Below are 18,599 nucleotides of genomic sequence, written 5' to 3' on the forward strand. Positions count from 1 at the left end.
ATGCCCCATCCTCTTTAACATGCCAACCCCTGCCGCCCCCCCCCCCCACCACACCCATCCTCATGGCTCCCTTATAGCCCCAGTGCCAACTTGTGCCAACCCATTACCTTCTGCTTTTACATATTTCATGCCAACTCACCTGGTATCCACCTTAGGAGCCATGCTGTGATGGAATAAAATAAAGGTTTAAATATCTGTTACAGGCTTTACAATAGTTAAAAAAAAAAAGCACTCGAATGTAAGAGATGTGGAGGGATATGGTCCAAGTGCAGATCAGTGGGACTAGGCATAAAATGGTTTGGCACAGACAAGAAGGGCCAAAAGGCCTGTTTCTGAGCTGTAATTTTCTATGGTTCTGTGGTTCTAGCCCATTCAAAATGTTTAAATCTCCTCAAGTACTTAATCCCTTATTTAAAAAACAAGCAAGCTTGTATTCATAACCCCACAGCTAATCAAGTCTTAAAGGTACAGACAATGTGAGTGGAGGGAGCATTAAGCACAGGTTAAAGAGATGTGTACTGTCTCCAGACAGGACAGCTAGTGAGATTTTGCACATCCAGGCAAGTTGTGAAAAGTGCACAGAGTCTCCCATTACTTGTGAAAATCCAGGATTATGTCAACATTACAATGACTGGGTAGATGTGGGAACAGGGGTTGAAAGAATCTGGGAGCAGATTGGGTAAATGACACTGGAACCAGTTACTCAAGTGGAGAGCATACACCAACACGGACATTCCTCACCACCCCACCTTCTTGCCATGCCCCATCCATTTTAACATGCCAACTCATGCACCCCCCACCCACCCTTGTGGCTCCCTTATAGCCCCAGTGCCAACCCACTACCCTTTGCCCTTACATCTTTCATGCCAACTTGCCCTGTATCCACCTCAGGAACCATGCTGTGAAGGAACAAAATAAGGAAGAGATTTAAACACGATGTTTCCATGCTGTAAGGTCTACACGTTTCTGTACATTTTATGCCAAGGTGCTTTGATGGTGTTGGTTTGAGGGATGGATGTTTGTTAGAAATATAGAAACTAGAAGCAGGAATAGGCCATTCGGCCTCAAGCCTGCTTTGCCATTAATTTTGATTATAGCTGATCATCAAATTCAATATCCTGATCCCACCTTCTCCCTATATCCCTTGATCCCTTTAGCCCCAAAAGCTATATCTAATTCCCTCTTGAAATCACACAACATTTTGGCCTCAACTGCTCTCTCTGGTAGTGAATTCCACACATTCGCCGCCCTCTGGGTGAAGAAATTTCTCTTCATCCCAGTCCTAAAGGGACCCCTTTATCCCCAAACAAAGACCCCTAGTTCTGGACTCCGACACCATTGGGAACATTCTTTCAGAATCTATCCTGTTCGAATTTTTTAAGTTTCTATGATACACCCTCTCACTCTTCTAAACTCCAATGAATATAAAGTTTATTTGTTAGTCACTGCAGTGAAATTAATGTGAAAATCCCCTAGTTGCCACACTCCGTGCCTGTTTGGGTGCACTGAGGGAGAATTTAGCTTGGCCAATGCACCTAACCAGCACATCTTTCAGACAGTGGGAGGAAACCAGAGCACCCAGAGGAAACACATGCAGACACGGGGAGACTCCACGCAGACAGTGACCCAAGCTGGGAATCGAACCCAGGTCCCTGGCGCTGTGAGGCAGCAGCGCTAACCACTGTGCCACCAGTCACATGAAGAATCAGCACCTGACCACACATTCGATACTATGATCAAGGCTATGGACCAAGTGCTGGCAGATGGGATTACGTGGGAGCTGAGGTGTTTCTAATGTGTCGATGCGGACTCGATGGGCTGATCTTCTGCGATGTCTGATTCTATGTTGGTCTTTGAGTCGAGCTTCCTCTGAGTTTAAGAAATATTTTTGTTCTGCTTTTCTTTTCCGTCTGGCAAATCAGAAACTTGAGTTTGGATGAAGGGTTTTCATTCTGCTGACTCTGCATGTATAGAGCTTCAAATAGGAGATTTTCAAAGGGCTTCTTGACACTGTTAGCACTGCTACCTCTCAGTGCCAGGGACCCGGGTTCAATTCCGGCCTTGGGTGACTGTCTGTGTGGAGTTTGCACCTTCTGTCCGTGTCTGCGTGGGTTTTCTCCCACACTCCGAAGATATGCAAATAGAAAACTAAAGTAATTCTGAAAATATAAACTTTGCAAAGGTAAAATGACTCCGTTTTTAAAGCGTATCAGAATTTATTTATTTAAAACTAGTTTATTAAAACATAGAAAAATCAAGCAGGGCGTACAGAGCAGTAACCTCAGTCAAAGGGAGACCTCTGATATGCCAAGCAGTACTAAAAGTACCGCAGAACTTTCTCAAAGATCCTGACTTTCGTGCCAAAATTAAATGCAATTCTACTTTTCCGTAATCTTTAGTTCAACCCATTCATTAGCTAAATGTGATTTCATTTATCATTAATATGTCAATCCAATTATGACAGGATTGCTTCAATCAATTACAATCTGCCAACTTAAATAATGATTTTCCATTAGCTCATTCCAATTAGCGGAAGTCCACCTCTTGGCATGGGTTACTTCCTTGTTATTAGGATGTCCAAGAAGCTTTTTTTTTGTCCAGCTCAGCACTGGCTAAATGCCAAGACTTGATCTAATCCCAGATGTGGGCCCAACACCTGGCATCCGTCCAAGCCTGGGCAGCTTGATTCTTATATAATGCATCATCGAATGTGCTCATTTTCAAGATATATTTTGAATATATCTGTTTGCAGTCTTTGCTTTTCTTACAGCTGATTACATAAAGTCCATCAGATGTTGCCAAATCTGCATTCTTTCATTAATGTTACTAATTCTTTGGTCATTCTATTGACAATTTGCTAGTTTGCTTTTTATAAGCTTGATTAATACCATACAATGGATTATTTCAATACAACGGATTATTTCAAAATCATTATAGTTGATTTTGTTCATATTAAGCATATAGATCATAATTCAATTTCATTCCAAACTCTTTCACATATAATCAACTGCTTAAAATCATCGTGTTGGGTAAGATTGATTTATTTAACTCTCTCTTTCCTAATTGTTAGCTGCTAATGTCCATTTAACTCTGTCTGATATAGAATTCCATTCCACAGGGGGGGGGGTTAGCAGGGTAAATACATGGGGTTACGGGGATAGGCAAGATGCTCTTCAGAGAGTCAGTGCACACTTGATGGGCCGAATGGCTTCCTTCTGCACTGTAGGAATTTTAATGGGCAATCTGTCAGGAGCATAGGTGCAGTTAGGGAGGGAATTCCAAAGGTGGTACCTTTGGCTGAAGGTGTGCTCATTAATGGTGAACCAGATGGAGGGTAGAATGCGAAAACGATGAGGGAGAAGGAGGGAGTGCACGGGGAGTGGGATTTGTTTTATTGCTGAAGAAGGTTACAGATGGAGGAAAGTGAATACAAGAGTAAGAACTTTAAATGTGAGGTGTTGGTTTAGTTCTATCCCCAATGTTTTGAGCCTGGGTGACCCTTCATCAGAGCTGCTGATATTGGACTCCAACGAAGGGTCATCTAGACTTGAAACATTGGCTCTACACACTCCCTACAGATGCTGTCAGACCTGCTGAGACTTTACAGCATTTTCTGTGTTTGTTTCAGATTCCAGCATATTTTGCTTTTTAAATGTATATTTTTTTATTCATTTGTGGGACATGGGCATCGCTGGCTGGCCAGCATTTATTGCCCATCCCTAGTCACCCTTGGAGAGCAGTTGAGGGTCAACTGCTCTGGCTCTGGAATCGCATGTAGGCCAGGTCAAGTAAGGATGGCAGATTTCCTACCCTAAAGAGCATTAGTGAATAGGTTTTCCCCACAATCGACACTGGTTTCATGAACATCAGTAGATTCTTAGTTTCAGATATTTTTTTATTGAATTCAAATTCCACCATCTGCTGTGGCAGGATTCGAACCTGGGTCCCCAGAGCATTAGTTGAGTTTCTGGATTAATAGTCCAGTGATAATACCACTAGGCCATTGCAAAAAAAAAACAAGTGTCAAAATTTGAGGCCCCCCCTTTTGAACTTGAGGCCCAAGCCAAATAGCCCTCCTGGCCCCACCACCCTAGAAATCCTGGCGGTACCTTGCAGTTTAAAACATTCTAGCCACACTGTACAAAAGGATTTGACTGAGAGAGAGGCTGACAATATGAAACATCCGGCAAACGTCTTGTTATTAAATACATGTACTCACATGTTCAGTGTCAAACTCTGCGAATTGTCTGCCTATCCTGCCTGAGGTATCTCATCAACTTCATTACGTTTTGCTACACAGCATTGTTCTCACTGGGTCTGTGCTAAATGTAACCAACTCCTGCGCCGTAAGGGTCCAATGTAACACTAAAGCATAACTGTGCTGAAAGGAGAGAGAGGAAGAGGTGATGGAGGAAGGGAATCGCAGAGTTCGGGGCCGAGGCAGCTTAAAGTAAAGTTTATTTGTTAGTCACAAGTCGGCTTACATTCACACTGCAATGATGTTACTGTGAAAATCCCCTAGTCGCCATGCTCCGGCACCTGTTTGGGTACACTGAGGGAGAATTTAGCACGGCCAATGCACCTAACCAGCACGTCTTTGGACTGTGGGAGGAAACTGGAGCACCCAGAGGAAACCCACACAGACACGGGGAGAATGTGCAGACTCCACACACAGTGACCCAAGCTGGGAATCAAACCTGGGTCCGTGGCACTGTGAGGCAACATTGTTAACCACTGTGCCGCCATGCGAATGGCGGAATGATTAAAACTGGGGAGATGCAAAAGGCCAGAATTGAAGGAGCGCAGAGTTCTCAAGCCTCTGCTAATGGTTTTCTTCTTCTAGGAAAGCAGCTTAATGAGTGTTTAATTTTTCCATAAGACTGTGTGGCCATGATCATCTGTTGGTGCAGATGGGTGTGAATGAAATGTTTAAATTATCGCAAAAATCTAAACCTGTTTTTAAATCCTATTTATAGCACACTTTATATCCAGCAGCATGTTTTTCATCCTTTATTTCACCTTTGTCCCGAGCTTTTACTCTGCATTTTATCTGTGCCCTTGAGCGATACATTCTTGTCCTATTTGATTTGGAGAAAATGTTAAGCCCTATCATATTGCTCTTGAGAGAGAGAGAGAGAACTATGTTAATAGGAATAACTGAAGCACAGTAGATTAGCACTTGTGTGTTATCTAACAAAAAATAGCAGAACAAAGATGAGAATGAATAACTTCCTTTAGAGATCGCCTGTCATGTTAAAGATTGTATATGCAAGTTTTGGCACTTCTTGCTGTTTCTTTATTTTCACTTTGCAAAAAAGTCCCCTGCTGTAAACAGATTGTCTATAAAAGATACAGAGACATGATTTATATATAGTACAATGCATTTGATATGGAGGCTGAGTTTAGGTCTGATAACTATTCAATGTCTAACTTAAACATGAGGTGTTTTTAAAGTGAAGTGGACCATATTTTTCCAACTCTCTTGAGTAATAAAGGAGGAATATACCCATCAACCTCCATTCTTGTGATAAGAGCATCCAAATCGAAACGTTGGCTCTGTTCTCTCTCCACAAATGCAGTCACACCTTGTTGATGGGGGTTTTCTCGCAAGGCTATGTATTACCAAACTTCAGTTAACACAGAGACATTGGGCCCAATTTTACCATTGTGTCATGCCCGTTTTCGGGCGCGGAAACATGGTAAAGTCGGGTGTGAGGCCATGATCGCGGTCCGCACAGATGGCCACTTTACCGAAACCCGGGAATGGCCGCGATCCACTTCGCATCCAAAACAGGCGCAACGGCGATTTAAATGCATTTGCATGCATTTAAATTGAATTAATGAACTGCCCGCCCAACTTTATCAGCATTTCCCCCTTTACCACCGCGTTTGCCAATCCGGAACCGTGCCGTAATGGACCTGCTAAATAAAAGTCTGAGTCGGGCACTCCAGCAGCTGAAGAGCACGTTCAGAGTCTCCAACGGCTCTCTGACTCAGATCAGTGGTGGGGGGAGGAGGGAGGCAGGTCAGATCATTCTCTGGTGGGGGAGGGGGGCTGATCGTTGTCTGGTGGTAGGGGCGGGAGGGCTGTTCGTTGTCTGGTGGGGAGGGAGGAGGAGGCGGGTTAGATGTTCCTCTGGTGGGGGGATGAGTGAGGCCAGATCGTTCTCTGGGGTGGGGGGAGTGAGGCCAGATCGTTGTCTGGGGTGGGGGGAGAGCAGGGAGGCGGGTAAGATGTATCTCTGGGGGGAGGGGGCGTGGAGACCCGATCGCTCACTGATTTGGGGGGGGAGGGGGAGCAGATGGATCTCTGGTCGGGGGGGGGGGCGCAGATGGATCTCTGGTGGGTGGGGGGGTCAGGTGGATCTCTGGTGGGGAGGGGGGCAGTGGGGTCCGCTGCCACTCTGCGGGCGATTGGTGGGGGGTGGAGGGGCAGGGGGTGGCGATCGGTCTGAGTAGCGGGGGGGGGTGTTGATAAGGGGGGACAGTGATATCTGTGGGTAGTGGGGGGGGGGGTGGATAAGGGGGATAATGATGTCTGTGGGGGCCATCGCTCCCGCTTTTTGCTCCCGGGCCGCTTTCTCCACTTTCTGCGGCCCAGGAGCGATCTGACACGGGCGCGCTTTTTCAAATTTTTTTCTAACTGCGCATGCGCAGTTCAGAGCTCCGATCGTTCCGGGTGCGATAAGCCCCGCCCACAGTGCGAATGGGACTGGCGATTTTTATTTCCAGGCTGAGTGTGTATGGGGGGGAGCCTGAGAGCAGATTTCCAAGTCGGATCGGAATTACGCCCAGATTCAGCACTTAGAATGAAAATGGTAAAATCGGCCCCATTGTGTACTGATTTTAAGACGTTACTTTATTAACCAAACGATTGAATGGGAGAATGATATAAAGTAGCCCAGCACTCAATATCATATCACATGTGGGCAGCCCAATATCACAGTGAAATACAGTGCCTCCGTGAGGGCAATTATATATTTCCCACCTTTCTGGTGGGCATTATCCAGTCAGCATTAATACAAATCAGTCAATGATCATCACTGCCATTCACTCCAGCCAATAACAATATACGTCCTGAACTCTTGGGATCTCATTTGTCATTAACTACGGGCGTTACCTCCCTTCTGTTGCCCAGCGACACAGGACGCTGGACATGGGAGACGGGAGAAATTCCCACCGACTGGAATCCACGTGACACTTGTCCAACCCTGAGAAATCCCTTCTGTCTGCCTTGCACCGATGTTATCAGCTTGAAGCTGTATATTTCTATTCATCAAACTGGCGTTGGTAGCCATCTTATTCCTGACAACTGCTGATAAAGTAGCTGCATTCATTGAAACCATTGTCCTCTGGAATGCAGGCTCCGTCTGCTACCTCATCCCATCAAGCCCTGCTGTCTCTTGCCATTGACTGAGGTTTCACAAAATGTATCTTAAAAGCAAACTACATTCATTTTACTAAATGCAAAATGCATGTTTTAAATGAGGGATGCTTGTTATTCATATATAGCTGTTTTCTATAATGACAGCCTTCTTGTCAACGCTTTCCATAGCCTAAGATCATTCACTCTTAAGTCAGTATTGTGTTAGTGTTCAAATTGGCCTAATTTAGCCCCCCTACACCACACCTGCTGAGATTTTCCAGCATTGTCCATTCTTGTGATCTCGGAGAAGCAAAGAAATAATTCACAATGTTGTGGATTTCCAGAATTTAACCGTGTTAAATTCTGAAAATCCACACATCAGAGGATCAAGAAACAATGCTCAAATAACCCATTGTACCAAGTACATAGAAAGAAACTGGAAGAGGGACATCAACAGATAGTTACGGTAGCACAGAAGTTATATCACTGGACTAGTAATCCAGAGGCCAGGACTAATGATTCAGAGATGGGAGTTAAAATCCCACTTGGGTAATTAAAAATCAGTAAACTACACTTGAAATGACAGTAGTGATGGTGACCATGAAACTGTACTGTTGTAAATACCGAACAGGTTCATGAATGCCCTTTGGAGAAGGAAATCTGTTGGCTTAAATGGGACTTCAGACCCTCAGCAATGAGGTGACTCCTAAACCGAGTGGCTTGCTAGTGCGGTTATCAAAACGGCTCTGAAATTCTGTAATCCATGGGGCTGCAGCAGTTCAGGAAGGTGTCTCACCATCACTTTGGGAGGGCAGTTACTGATGGGCAATAAATGCTGCCCTTGCTAGTGATGCACAGATCCTGTGAATTGTTATTTTTTCCATAAAGCTGGAGACATGTATCCCCATCACCGAATAATGGAGAAGAGAAAATTGTAAAGGAGAAGAAGAGTTAGAAACTAGAGGCAGGAGTAGGCCATTCGGCCCTTCGAGCCTGCTCGGCCATTCATTTTGATCATGGGTGATTATCAAATTCAATATCCTGATTTCCCCTATTCCCCCCACCCCCTTCCTCCCATATCCCTTGATCCCTTTAGCCCCAAGAGCCAAATCTAATTTCTTCTTGAAATCACAGCATTTTGGCCTCAACTACTTTCTGTGGTAGTGAATTCCACACGTTCACCACCTTCTGGGTGAAGACATTTCTCCTCACCTCAGTTCTAAAAGGTTTATCCCTTATCCTCAAACCATGACCCCTAGTCCTGTATTCCCCCATCATCAGGAACATTCTTTGAGTCTGCCGTGTCTAACCCTGTTAGAATTTTATATGAGATCCCCTCTCGCTCTTCTAAACTCCAATACAATCCTAACAGAGTTAGTCTCCTCATATGATAGATCTGCCATTCCAGGGATCCGCCTGGTTAGGGAAAGTCATTGAGCAAAGTGAGTGGAAGGTATGTGGTTAACTGTTCATTTCTTGTTCAACAGGGTTATAAATGCCGGTAAAAGTATTCTCAATGAAGATCAGGCAACCTGCCGACCAATGTTCCTCAGAAAAGCAATGGACATTGAAGAAGAATGGGTCCTTTTGTGCCCAGATGAAGACACTGTACGTACCACACGAGGCAACAAAGGTTTAATTGAACTGTTTTGTGTACTGAATGGCAATGATAGACAGGTCAGACAGACTGAGCACAGACATACGCTCTTCTCTTAGACAATCCCGTGGAGTCGAGAATGACTTACTTCCACACTAAGAATGAGTTCTTGGGTGATTTGAGGAGTCCGATGCACAACCTACAGTCTGTGCCACAGGTGTTAGGAACCCCATATAAACTGTCATTGGAAAAAATGTAGTTTATTCCATGTAGGAAGATTCCTCTCCAGTTCTTATAGGCATTCACGTGAACTATTATGGGGGAAAATGAAAAAGAGGGGAAAAAAAACCTAAGGTTCATTTCTAAGAACAAATCTCAAGGAAATTTCTCCCAGACTAATTAAGGCAAATGAGCAATATTCACGAATAGTAGATCAACATCCCTAACTTCTTGGCCAGATATATCCCTTTGGAACAAATGTAGGCTGTAAATGGCCAGAAAGGACTGTTTCTGGTGTGTTCCATAGTCTGATCCGAGGGGTGATTCCCCGCTTTTTAAAATTCATTCATGGGGCACAGGCGTTTCTGGCTGGCCAGCATTTATTGCCCATCCCTAGTTGCCCTTGAGAAGGTGGTGGTGAGTTGCCTTCTTGAATCGCTGCAGTCCACGTGCTGTGGTTGACCCACAATGCTGTTAGGGAGGGAATTCCAGGATTTTGACCCAGCGACCGTGAAGGAATAGCGATATATTTCCAAGTCAGGACGGTGAGTGGTTTGGAGGGGAACTTGCAGGTGGTAGTGTTCCCATGTATCTGCTGCCCTTGTCCTTCTAGATGGTCATGGGTTTGGAAGGCGCTGTCTAAGGATTTTTGGTGAATTGCTGCAGTGCATCTTGTAGATAGTACACACTGCTGCTACTGAGCATCGGTGGTGGAGGGAGTGGATGTTTGTGGATGTGGTGCCAATCAAGCGGGCTGCTTTGTCCTGGATGGTGTCAAGTTTCTTGAGTGTTGTTGGAGCTGCACCCATCCAGGCAAATGGGGAGTATTCCATCACACTCCTGACTTGTGGTGGATAGGCTTTGGGGAGTCAGGAGGTGAGTTACTTGCCACAGTATTCCTACCTCTGACTATGGTTGTGGTCATGATGTGGAGATGTCGGCGTTGGACTGGGGTAAACACAGTAAGAAGTTTAACAACATCAGATTAAAGTCCAACAGGTTTATTTGGTAGCAAATGCCACTAGCTTTCGGAGTGCCGCCCCTTCGTCAGGTGGAGTGGAGAAATGCTCACAAACAGGGCATACAGAGATACAAACTCAATTTACAGAATAATGATTGGAATGCAGTCTTTACAGATAATCAAGTCTTAAAGGTACAAACAATGTGAGTGGAGAGAGCATTAAGCACAGGTTAAAGAGATGTGTATTGTCTCCAGACAGGACAGCCAGTGAGATTCTGCAAGTCCAGGCAAGCTGTGGGGGTTACAGATAGTGTGACATGAACCCAAGATCCCGGTTGAGGCCGTCCTCATGTGTGCGGAACTTGGCTATCAGTCTCTGCTCAGCGACTCTGCGCTGTCGTGTGTCGTGAAGGCCGCCTTGGAGAACGCTTACGCGAAGATCAGAGGCCGAATGCCCGTGATAGCCAAGATGGGGGGGCAGGGAATTGTTTTAGCATTGAGACAAAAATGTATTGGATATGAAATGGAGGAGAAAGTTGTTGAACTCCGTGTTGAGGCCTGAAGGCCGTTCCATGCCTAATCAGAAGATGAGGTGCTGTTCCTCCAGTTTGCCTTGGGCATCAGTGGAACTTGGAGGAGGGCCAAGGGTGGGCATGAGAACAAGAAGCTGAGTTAGCAACAGGAAGTTTGGGGTTAGGACTGAGCAAAGGTGTTCCTCAAAGCGGTCACCCAGGCTGCGTTTAATGTAGAGACCCATTTACTGAGCCGATTTCCTCTTTAATAAAATTGCCTTGCGTTGGTCAGTTCTCTTTAGGCTAAATAATTTGGTGAAGGTTCAGTGGAAAATCCAAATTATTGACATTCACTGAAAAGGAATTGGTTTGAGAAGCGCCACGTTCTCATTCTCCGTCCTTCAGAAGGGGATACCGTCACAGGAAGGTGTTTAACAAAGACTATGGTTCAGGGACACACTATTTTTCATCCCAATGTTGGTATAAGAATGGTTTGGTTTTATGCCCTCACTTGTGTGTTTGGAAACAAATGAAAAATTTGCATCAGTCGATGTCCCTTTTTATACCAGTTTTCCTGCATTCATCACAGAATCATTGCTGTGCAGAAGGAGGCCATTTGGCCCTTGGCATCTGCATCGGCCCTCCAAATGAGCATCGTGACTTAGTGCCATTCCCCTGTCTTTTCCCCGTACCCCGGTACATTGTTTCTATTGAAATAATCATCTAACGCCCTCTTAAATGCCTCGATTAAACCTGCCTCCACCACATGCCCAGACAGTAACATTCCAGACCCCAACCACTCGCTGTGTGAAAAGGTTTTTCCTCACATCGTAGAATCCCTACAGTGCAGAAGGAGGCCATTCGGCCCATCGAGTCTGCACCAACCACAATCCCATCCAGGCCCTATTCCCGTAACCCTACACATTTACCCTGCTAATCCCCCTGACACTAGGGTCAATTTAGCATGGCCAACCAACTCAACCTGCACATCTTTGGACTGTGGGAGGAAACCAGAGCACCCGGAGGAAACCCATACAGACATGTGGGCGGCATGGTGGCACAGTGGTTAGCACTGCTGTTTCACAGCACCAGGGACCTAGGTTCGGTTTCCAGTTTAGGTCACTGTCTGTGTGGAGTTTGCACATTCTCCCCATGTCTGTGTCGGTTTCCTCCGGGTGCTCCGGTTTCCCCCCACATTCTGAAAGGCGTGCTGGTTAGGTGCATTGACCCAAACAGGCGCCGGAGTGTGGCGACTAGGGGAATTTCACAGTAACTTCATTGCAGTGTTAATGTAAGCCTTACTTGTGACTAATAAATAAACTTTAATGTGCAAACTCCACACAGACAGAGACATTTGCTTGTTTTACAAATCGCTTGTGTGAGGGGCAAAGCACTTTGGTTCCAAAATTATTTTCTTCTTCCACAGCCAGCCCAAGGCCTTGCAGCCACCTACTGGGGATTGTTTGATGGTCACAATGGCCCCCTGGCTGCCATTCTGGCATCTGAACAATTGCATCACTGCATCAGGGAACAGCTGGAGGAAATCTTGGATGTTATCAGCGGCCCGTGTAATGTCCCACCCCCTTTGCGTCTTGCGGGGGACAAGGGGACGCAAACTGAAATAAGCTATGGAGTAGAGAAAAATGTCTGCATCGAGAACCTGGTGAAAGGGGCGTTGGAGACTGCCTTCAAAAACTGCGTGAGTATATGACACGGGTGGTCTGATTCCAATTCCCCCACAATGCTCGCCGACCAAGCTGACTCTCAGTGAAGCAACATCTCGGTTTTAATATTGTCGTCTGTGTTCCCTCCGCGGCCCTGCCCCTTCCCATTACTCCAGCCTTTCAAAGCCCCCCCGCCCCCCCCCCCCCCCCCCCCCCCTCCGAGATATCCGCCCCGCTCCCTTTATTTCCGACCTCTTGCATATCCCTGATTTCAACTGCTCCGCCATTGGCTGCTGTGCCTTCAGCTGCCTAGGCCCTAAGCCTTGGATTCCCTCCTTTTAAACTTTTCTAATTTCCTTTTTAAGACCCTCCAGAAAACCTAACTCTTTGGCCAAGTCTTTGGTCATTTGCTTGTACATCTTGTTATGTGATCTGATGCCAAATTTTGTTTCGCGGTGCTCTTTGTGAAGTGTCCTCTTCCCTTAGAGGTGCCATGTAAATGCAGTTTGTTATTGATAGTAATTGCCTTCTGACAGTATATCTGGCTTCCTTTACCCAATTTGTCTTGCGGATATCTCCACAGAGAAGAGGTACGATTCCTCGTTGAGAAACTTGGGTGTCAGCTGTAGCTCCCTCGCTGCTCTGATTCCGAGTGTTATGTGTTCATGGTCCACTCCAGGATTTGTGTGCACAGCCTACGTTGACCTCCGGGCAGCACGGGAGGGGTTGCTGCATTGTCAGAGGTGCCAATTTGCAGATAGCGTGTTAAGCTGAAGCCGTGAATTGCCCCCTCGGGCGGACATAAAACATCTCATTTTGTATTTGGAAGTAGAGCAGGGAAGTTCTCCCAAACGTCCTGGCCAATATTCACCCCTCAATCGCATCAATGAAACATGAATCATAGAATCCCCACAGTGCAGAAGAAACCATTCAGCCCATCGAGTTTGCACCAACTCTCAGACAGAGTAACTGCCCTCTGCTCCGCCCTATCCCCGTAACCCCACACATTTCATGACCATGGTCATGGCCAATCCATCTAACCTACATATCTTGGGACACTAAGGAGCTAATTTAGCATGTCCAATCCACCTAACCTGCACATCTTTGGACTGTGGGAGGAAACCCACGCAAACAAGGAGAACGTGCAGACTCCATACAGACAGTCACCCAAGACTAGAATCGAACCCGGGTCCCTCATTAACTCATTGCTATTTGTGGGATCTTGCTGTGTGGAAATTGGCTGCTGTGTTTCCTACGTTACAAGAGTGACTGCACCTTCAAAAGTACTTCATTGGTTTTACAAAGAACAATACAGCACAGGAACAGGCCCTTCGGCTCTACAAGCCTGCGCCGCTCCCTGGTCCAAACTAGACCATTCTTTTGTATCCCTCCATTCCCACTCCATTCATGTGGCTATCTAGATAAGTCTTAAACGTTCCCAGTGTGTCCGCCTCCACCACCTTGCCCGGCAGCGCATTCCAGGCCCCCACCACCCTCTGTGTAAAATACGTCCTTCTGATATCTGTGTTAAACCTCCCCCCCCCCCCCCCCCCCCCCTCACCTTGAACCTATGACCCCTTGTGAACGTCACCACCGACCTGGGAAAAAGCTTCCCACCACTCACCCTATCTATGCCTTTCATAATTTTATACACCTCTATTAGGTCACCCCTCATCCTCCGTCTTTCCAGTGAGAACAACCCCAGTTTACCCAATCTCTCCTCATAACTAAGCCCTTCCATACCAGGCAACATCCTGGTAAACCTCCTCTGCACTCTCTCTAAAGCCTCCACGTCCTTCCGGTAGTCAGAGTTGGTCCTTCCGGTAGTTTTAAAGCAATCTGGGACACCCTGAGGTCTTTAAAGGTGCTATAGAAATGCAAGGAGAAGGGAAAAACCCTTCAAAAGGGGAGATATTGGAGTCACAAAAGGCAATATTTACTGTAGCAGTTTAGAACATCCAGACATTTGACAAAGCCAATTCGAAATGTTCTCAATACTGGATCAGATGGAAACACAGTAAGAAGTCTCACAACACTAGGTTAAAGTCCAACAGGTTTATTTGGTAACAAAAGCCACTAGCTTTAGGAGCACTGCTCCTTCGTCAGGTAAGTGGGAGTTCTGTTACCAGAACTGGATCTGGAGTCACTTGTAAGCCAGACCAGGTAAGAACGGCAGATTTCCTTCCCTAAAGAACATTAGGGAACCAGATGGGTTTTTCTGACAACCAACAATGGCCATCATTAGACTTTTAATTTCCAGATTTTTATGGAAGTCAAATTTCACCATCTACTGTGGTGGGATTCGAACCCAGGTCCCCAGAACGTTACCCTGGGTCTCTGGATTATTAGCCCAGTGACAACACCATTGTACCACTGCCTCCCCGCGAACCTCAAAATGAACTTCAAAGTAAAGTTTGTTTATTTTGTCACAAGTAGGCTTGCGTTAACACTGCAATGAAGTTACTGTGAAAAGCAACAGTTATTTGGGATAATTCATCATCAATATGTGTAGTTTTCTATTTAAACATCAAGAAACTACGATCTGAGGTGATAATGCGCAACACTACAGTGAGGTTTTAAAAAAACAGCAAAAGAACTTCCATTTATCTCACATTTCCTGCCCTCAGAACATCTGAAAGCACTTTGCGATCTAACTCGTGGCCAGAAAGTTCCGGCTGTTCACGCACTTCTGCCGCTGCCAGCAAGAGAAGGACAGAGAACGACCAAATCTCTGCAGTGGGACTGGAGAATCCCGCTGGCGTGAATGGCTGGAAAATTCCACCCGATTACTTTTGATGTGGGACTCTGTTGCTTTCAGGCAAACAGGGCAGCCAATTTATCCACAGTGAGGTCTCCAAAGCTGCAATGAGAGAACTGACCTCCTGTTTTGCTGGTGTTGCTTGAGAATTCTGTTCACAAAAATAACTTGAGAGAGCTTCTGCTCCTCTGCTATTGCTCGAACTGTGCTACTGGGATCTTGTACATCCACCCGACCAGTTAGATGGGACAGCACAGTGGTTAGCACTGCTGCCTCACAGCACCAGGGACCCAGGTTTGATTCCCACCTTGGGTCACTGTCTGTGTAGAGTCTGCACGTTCTCCCCGTGTCTGCGTGGGTTTCCTCTGGGTGCTCCTGTTCCCCCCCACAGTCTGAAAGACGTGCTAGTTAGGTGCATTGACCCAAACAGGCGCCGGAGTGTGGCGACTAGGGGAATTTCACAGTAACTTCATTGCAGTGTTAATGTAAGCCTGACTTGTGACAAATAAATAAACTTTAACTTTGAAGACGGGTTCTTGGTTTAACGTCTGATCTATTAGTAGATGAGATAAATGGGGGAACTGGTGATGTCAAGCTTGGTTCTTGAATGTTTGCAAATTGAAAGGATAAGGAGCCACTGAGGACAATGTGGAGCTGAGTTATTTGAAAGAAAGACATGCATTGTTATAGCGCCTTTCACGGCCGCGAGATGTCTCAAAGCGCTTTGCAGCCAATTAAGTTCTTTTGAAAATGTGGCAGACAATTTGAACACCCAAGAGCTCGTGCAAACGTCAATGTGATATTCATGAATTCTTTTTGTGGTGTTAGTTGAGGGATAAATATTGGCAGGACACCAGGGATAACTCCCCTGCTTGTCTTCAGAATAAAGGCAACGGAGATTCGCCTGAGAGAGCAGACAGAGCCTCCGTTTGATGTCTCATCTGAAAGATGGCAGCAATCCATAAGACAATAGACATAGGAGCAGAATTAGGCCACTCGGCCCATCGAGTCTGCTCCGCCATTCAATCATGGCTGATATTTTTCTCATCCCCATTCTCCTGCCTTTTCCCATAACGCCTGATCCCCTTATTAATCTAGAACCTATCTATCTCTTGTCTTAAAGACACTCAATGACCTGGCCTCCACAGCCTTCTGCGGCAAAGAGTTCCACAGATTAACCACTCTCTCTGGCTGAAGAAATTCCTCCTCATCTCTGTTTTAAAGGATCGTCCCTTTAGCCTGAGGTTGTACTCTCTGGTTCTAGTTTTTCCTACTAGTGGTAACATCCTCTTCACATTCACTCTATCCAGGCCTCGCCGTATCCTGTAAATTTCAATAAGATCCCCCCTCATCCTTCTAAACTCCATCGAGTACAGACCCAGAGTCTTCAACCGTTCCTCATACAACAAGCTCTTCATTCCAGGGATCGTTCGTGTGAACCTCCTCTGGACCCTTTCCAAGGCCAGCACATCCTTCCTTGGATACGGGCCCCAAGCACACTCCCCTTTGGTGCTACACTGGAGTGTCAGCCTAGACCTTTGTACTCCAATGATTGGAGTGGTACTTGAACCAACAAGTTTCTGACTCTGAGGCGAGCGTGCTACCAACTGAGGCACGCTTGACACTTCTTTATTTAACCACCCAGCTTTCTATTTGCTTTCTTACCCCCCCCAGGATGAACAGATTGAACATTACCAGGCGTCGCACAATCAAACAGGAGGTTGTACGGTTCTGGTTGTACTTCGCTTGCAGGGAAAGTTGTACGTGGCCAATGCAGGAGACAGCAGGTTAGTGTGTGAACAGACTGATGATCTCAGCATTGTTTCTTCCTTTGTGATGGCCCCTTTGGGCTGACTGGTGCTGGTTTACTTGTCTTTATTTCCACAAAGTATCCCCTCTTCCTCTTTTTGGGTTCCTGTTTTATTGCTCAATAACAGGCCAGCCTTATCCTAAGACAGTTTCCTGCTGGTCTTGATCATCTTGTGGTTAGATCCAGACAGCTCTGGAACAGGCCGTCTGGAATACGCTCTTTGATGGAGTTTAGTACAAATCAAATAGATCTTTCGTTTTTTATACTAACACATGAGATCTGGGGTGGCACAATGGTTAGCATCGCTGCCTCACAGCGCCAGGGACCCAGGTTCGATTCCTGGTTTGGGTCACTGTCTGTGTGGAATCTGCACATTCTCCCCATGTCTGCGAGGGTTTCCTCCGGTTGCTGAAAGACGTGCTGGTTAGGTGTGTTGGCCATGCTAAATTTTCCCTCAGTGTACCCGAACAGGCGCCGGAGTGCGGCGACTAGGGGATTTTCACAGTAACTTCATCGCAGTGTTAATGTAAGCTGACTTGTGACGCTGATAAATAAACTTAAAAAACTAAAGCTGCAAAGGCCAGCATTTGTTGCCCATCACTAATTGCCCTCAAGAAGGTGAGCTGCCTTCTTGAACCGCTGTAGTCCGTGTGGTGTAGGCACACCCTCAGTGCTATTAGGGAGGGAGTTCCAGGATTTTAACCCCACGACAGTGAATTTTCTTTCCCTTTTCCCAGGCCCACATTTTTCAATGTCCCACACAAGATTTTTATCAAGGGTAGGAATCCTATTCTTTTCTAACCTACTCAGGGACACCAAGTCTGATTTGTACCTCGAAGGCCATCCTGGCTGAAGTCAAAATTTATTAACTGGCGGCATGGTAGCACAGTGGTTAGCACTGCTGCTTCACAGCTCTAGGGACCTGGGTTCGATTCCCGGCTTGGGTCACTGTCTGTGTGGAGTTTGCTCATTCTCCCCGTGTCTGCGTGGGTTTCCTCCGGGTGCTCCGGTTTCCTCCCACAGTCCAAAGACGTGCTGGTTGGGTTGACCCGAACAGGCGCCGGACTTTGGTGACTAGGGGAATTTCACAGTAACTTCATTGCAGTGTTTAATGTAAACCTTACTTGTGACACTAATAATTAAACTTTACATCTCAGTTTGTCTTCAGCTTCCCTGTGTCTGTCGCTGTTCATTCATCCACCTTGCATTGTGATTACTAAAGCTTTGCTTGCAGCACCCCCTTAGCATGACTATTGTGTTGTCTAGAAAGTTATTCCCCCGCAGGACACAAAAGTGATGAATGTTAATTTTCCCCTTTTTTTTAACCCCCCTAAAGGGCAATTATGGTGCACAAAACTGATGTTCTACCCCTGTCCAATGAATTCACAGCTGTGACTGAGAGACAAAGGATTCAGTATCTGGTAAAATGCAACATCTTCATCTTAGTCCTACGTAACTCTTGAAGACTTAATGCATGTTAATTTAGCAGATTTCTAAAGCAATTATTAAACAGTTAAATTTTACATTTTCTTTTCTAGATGAGAGTCTAATAGAGTTTGGGTTAGTCTCTTAGGACTTGAGGGATAAGAATTTTAAATTGGCGACATTAGGGAACAGGGAGATAGCGACGTGGGTCATTGAGTAAGACAAACATAAACCAGAAATATGGGGGTGATTCTCCCAGCCCGCTGCGCTGCTTTAGCGGAGACTCA

General features: G+C 45.9%; 1 protein-coding gene across 1 annotated transcript in view; it reads left to right on the top strand.

Moving 5' to 3' along the window:
* Positions 1 to 18,599, top strand: part of LOC144491693 (protein phosphatase 1M-like) — a 44,278-nt gene that overhangs the window by 9,949 nt on the left and 15,730 nt on the right. The window contains exons 2-5 of the mRNA XM_078209877.1: positions 8,854 to 8,974; positions 12,082 to 12,354; positions 16,752 to 16,864; positions 18,224 to 18,308. Coding sequence (XP_078066003.1) covers positions 8,854 to 8,974; positions 12,082 to 12,354; positions 16,752 to 16,864; positions 18,224 to 18,308 — 592 coding nt within the window. The remainder of the gene's footprint in view (positions 1 to 8,853; positions 8,975 to 12,081; positions 12,355 to 16,751; positions 16,865 to 18,223; positions 18,309 to 18,599) is intronic.

Source organism: Mustelus asterias, chromosome 3, assembly GCF_964213995.1.
Source record: "Mustelus asterias chromosome 3, sMusAst1.hap1.1, whole genome shotgun sequence".
Lineage (NCBI taxonomy): Eukaryota > Metazoa > Chordata > Chondrichthyes > Carcharhiniformes > Triakidae > Mustelus > Mustelus asterias.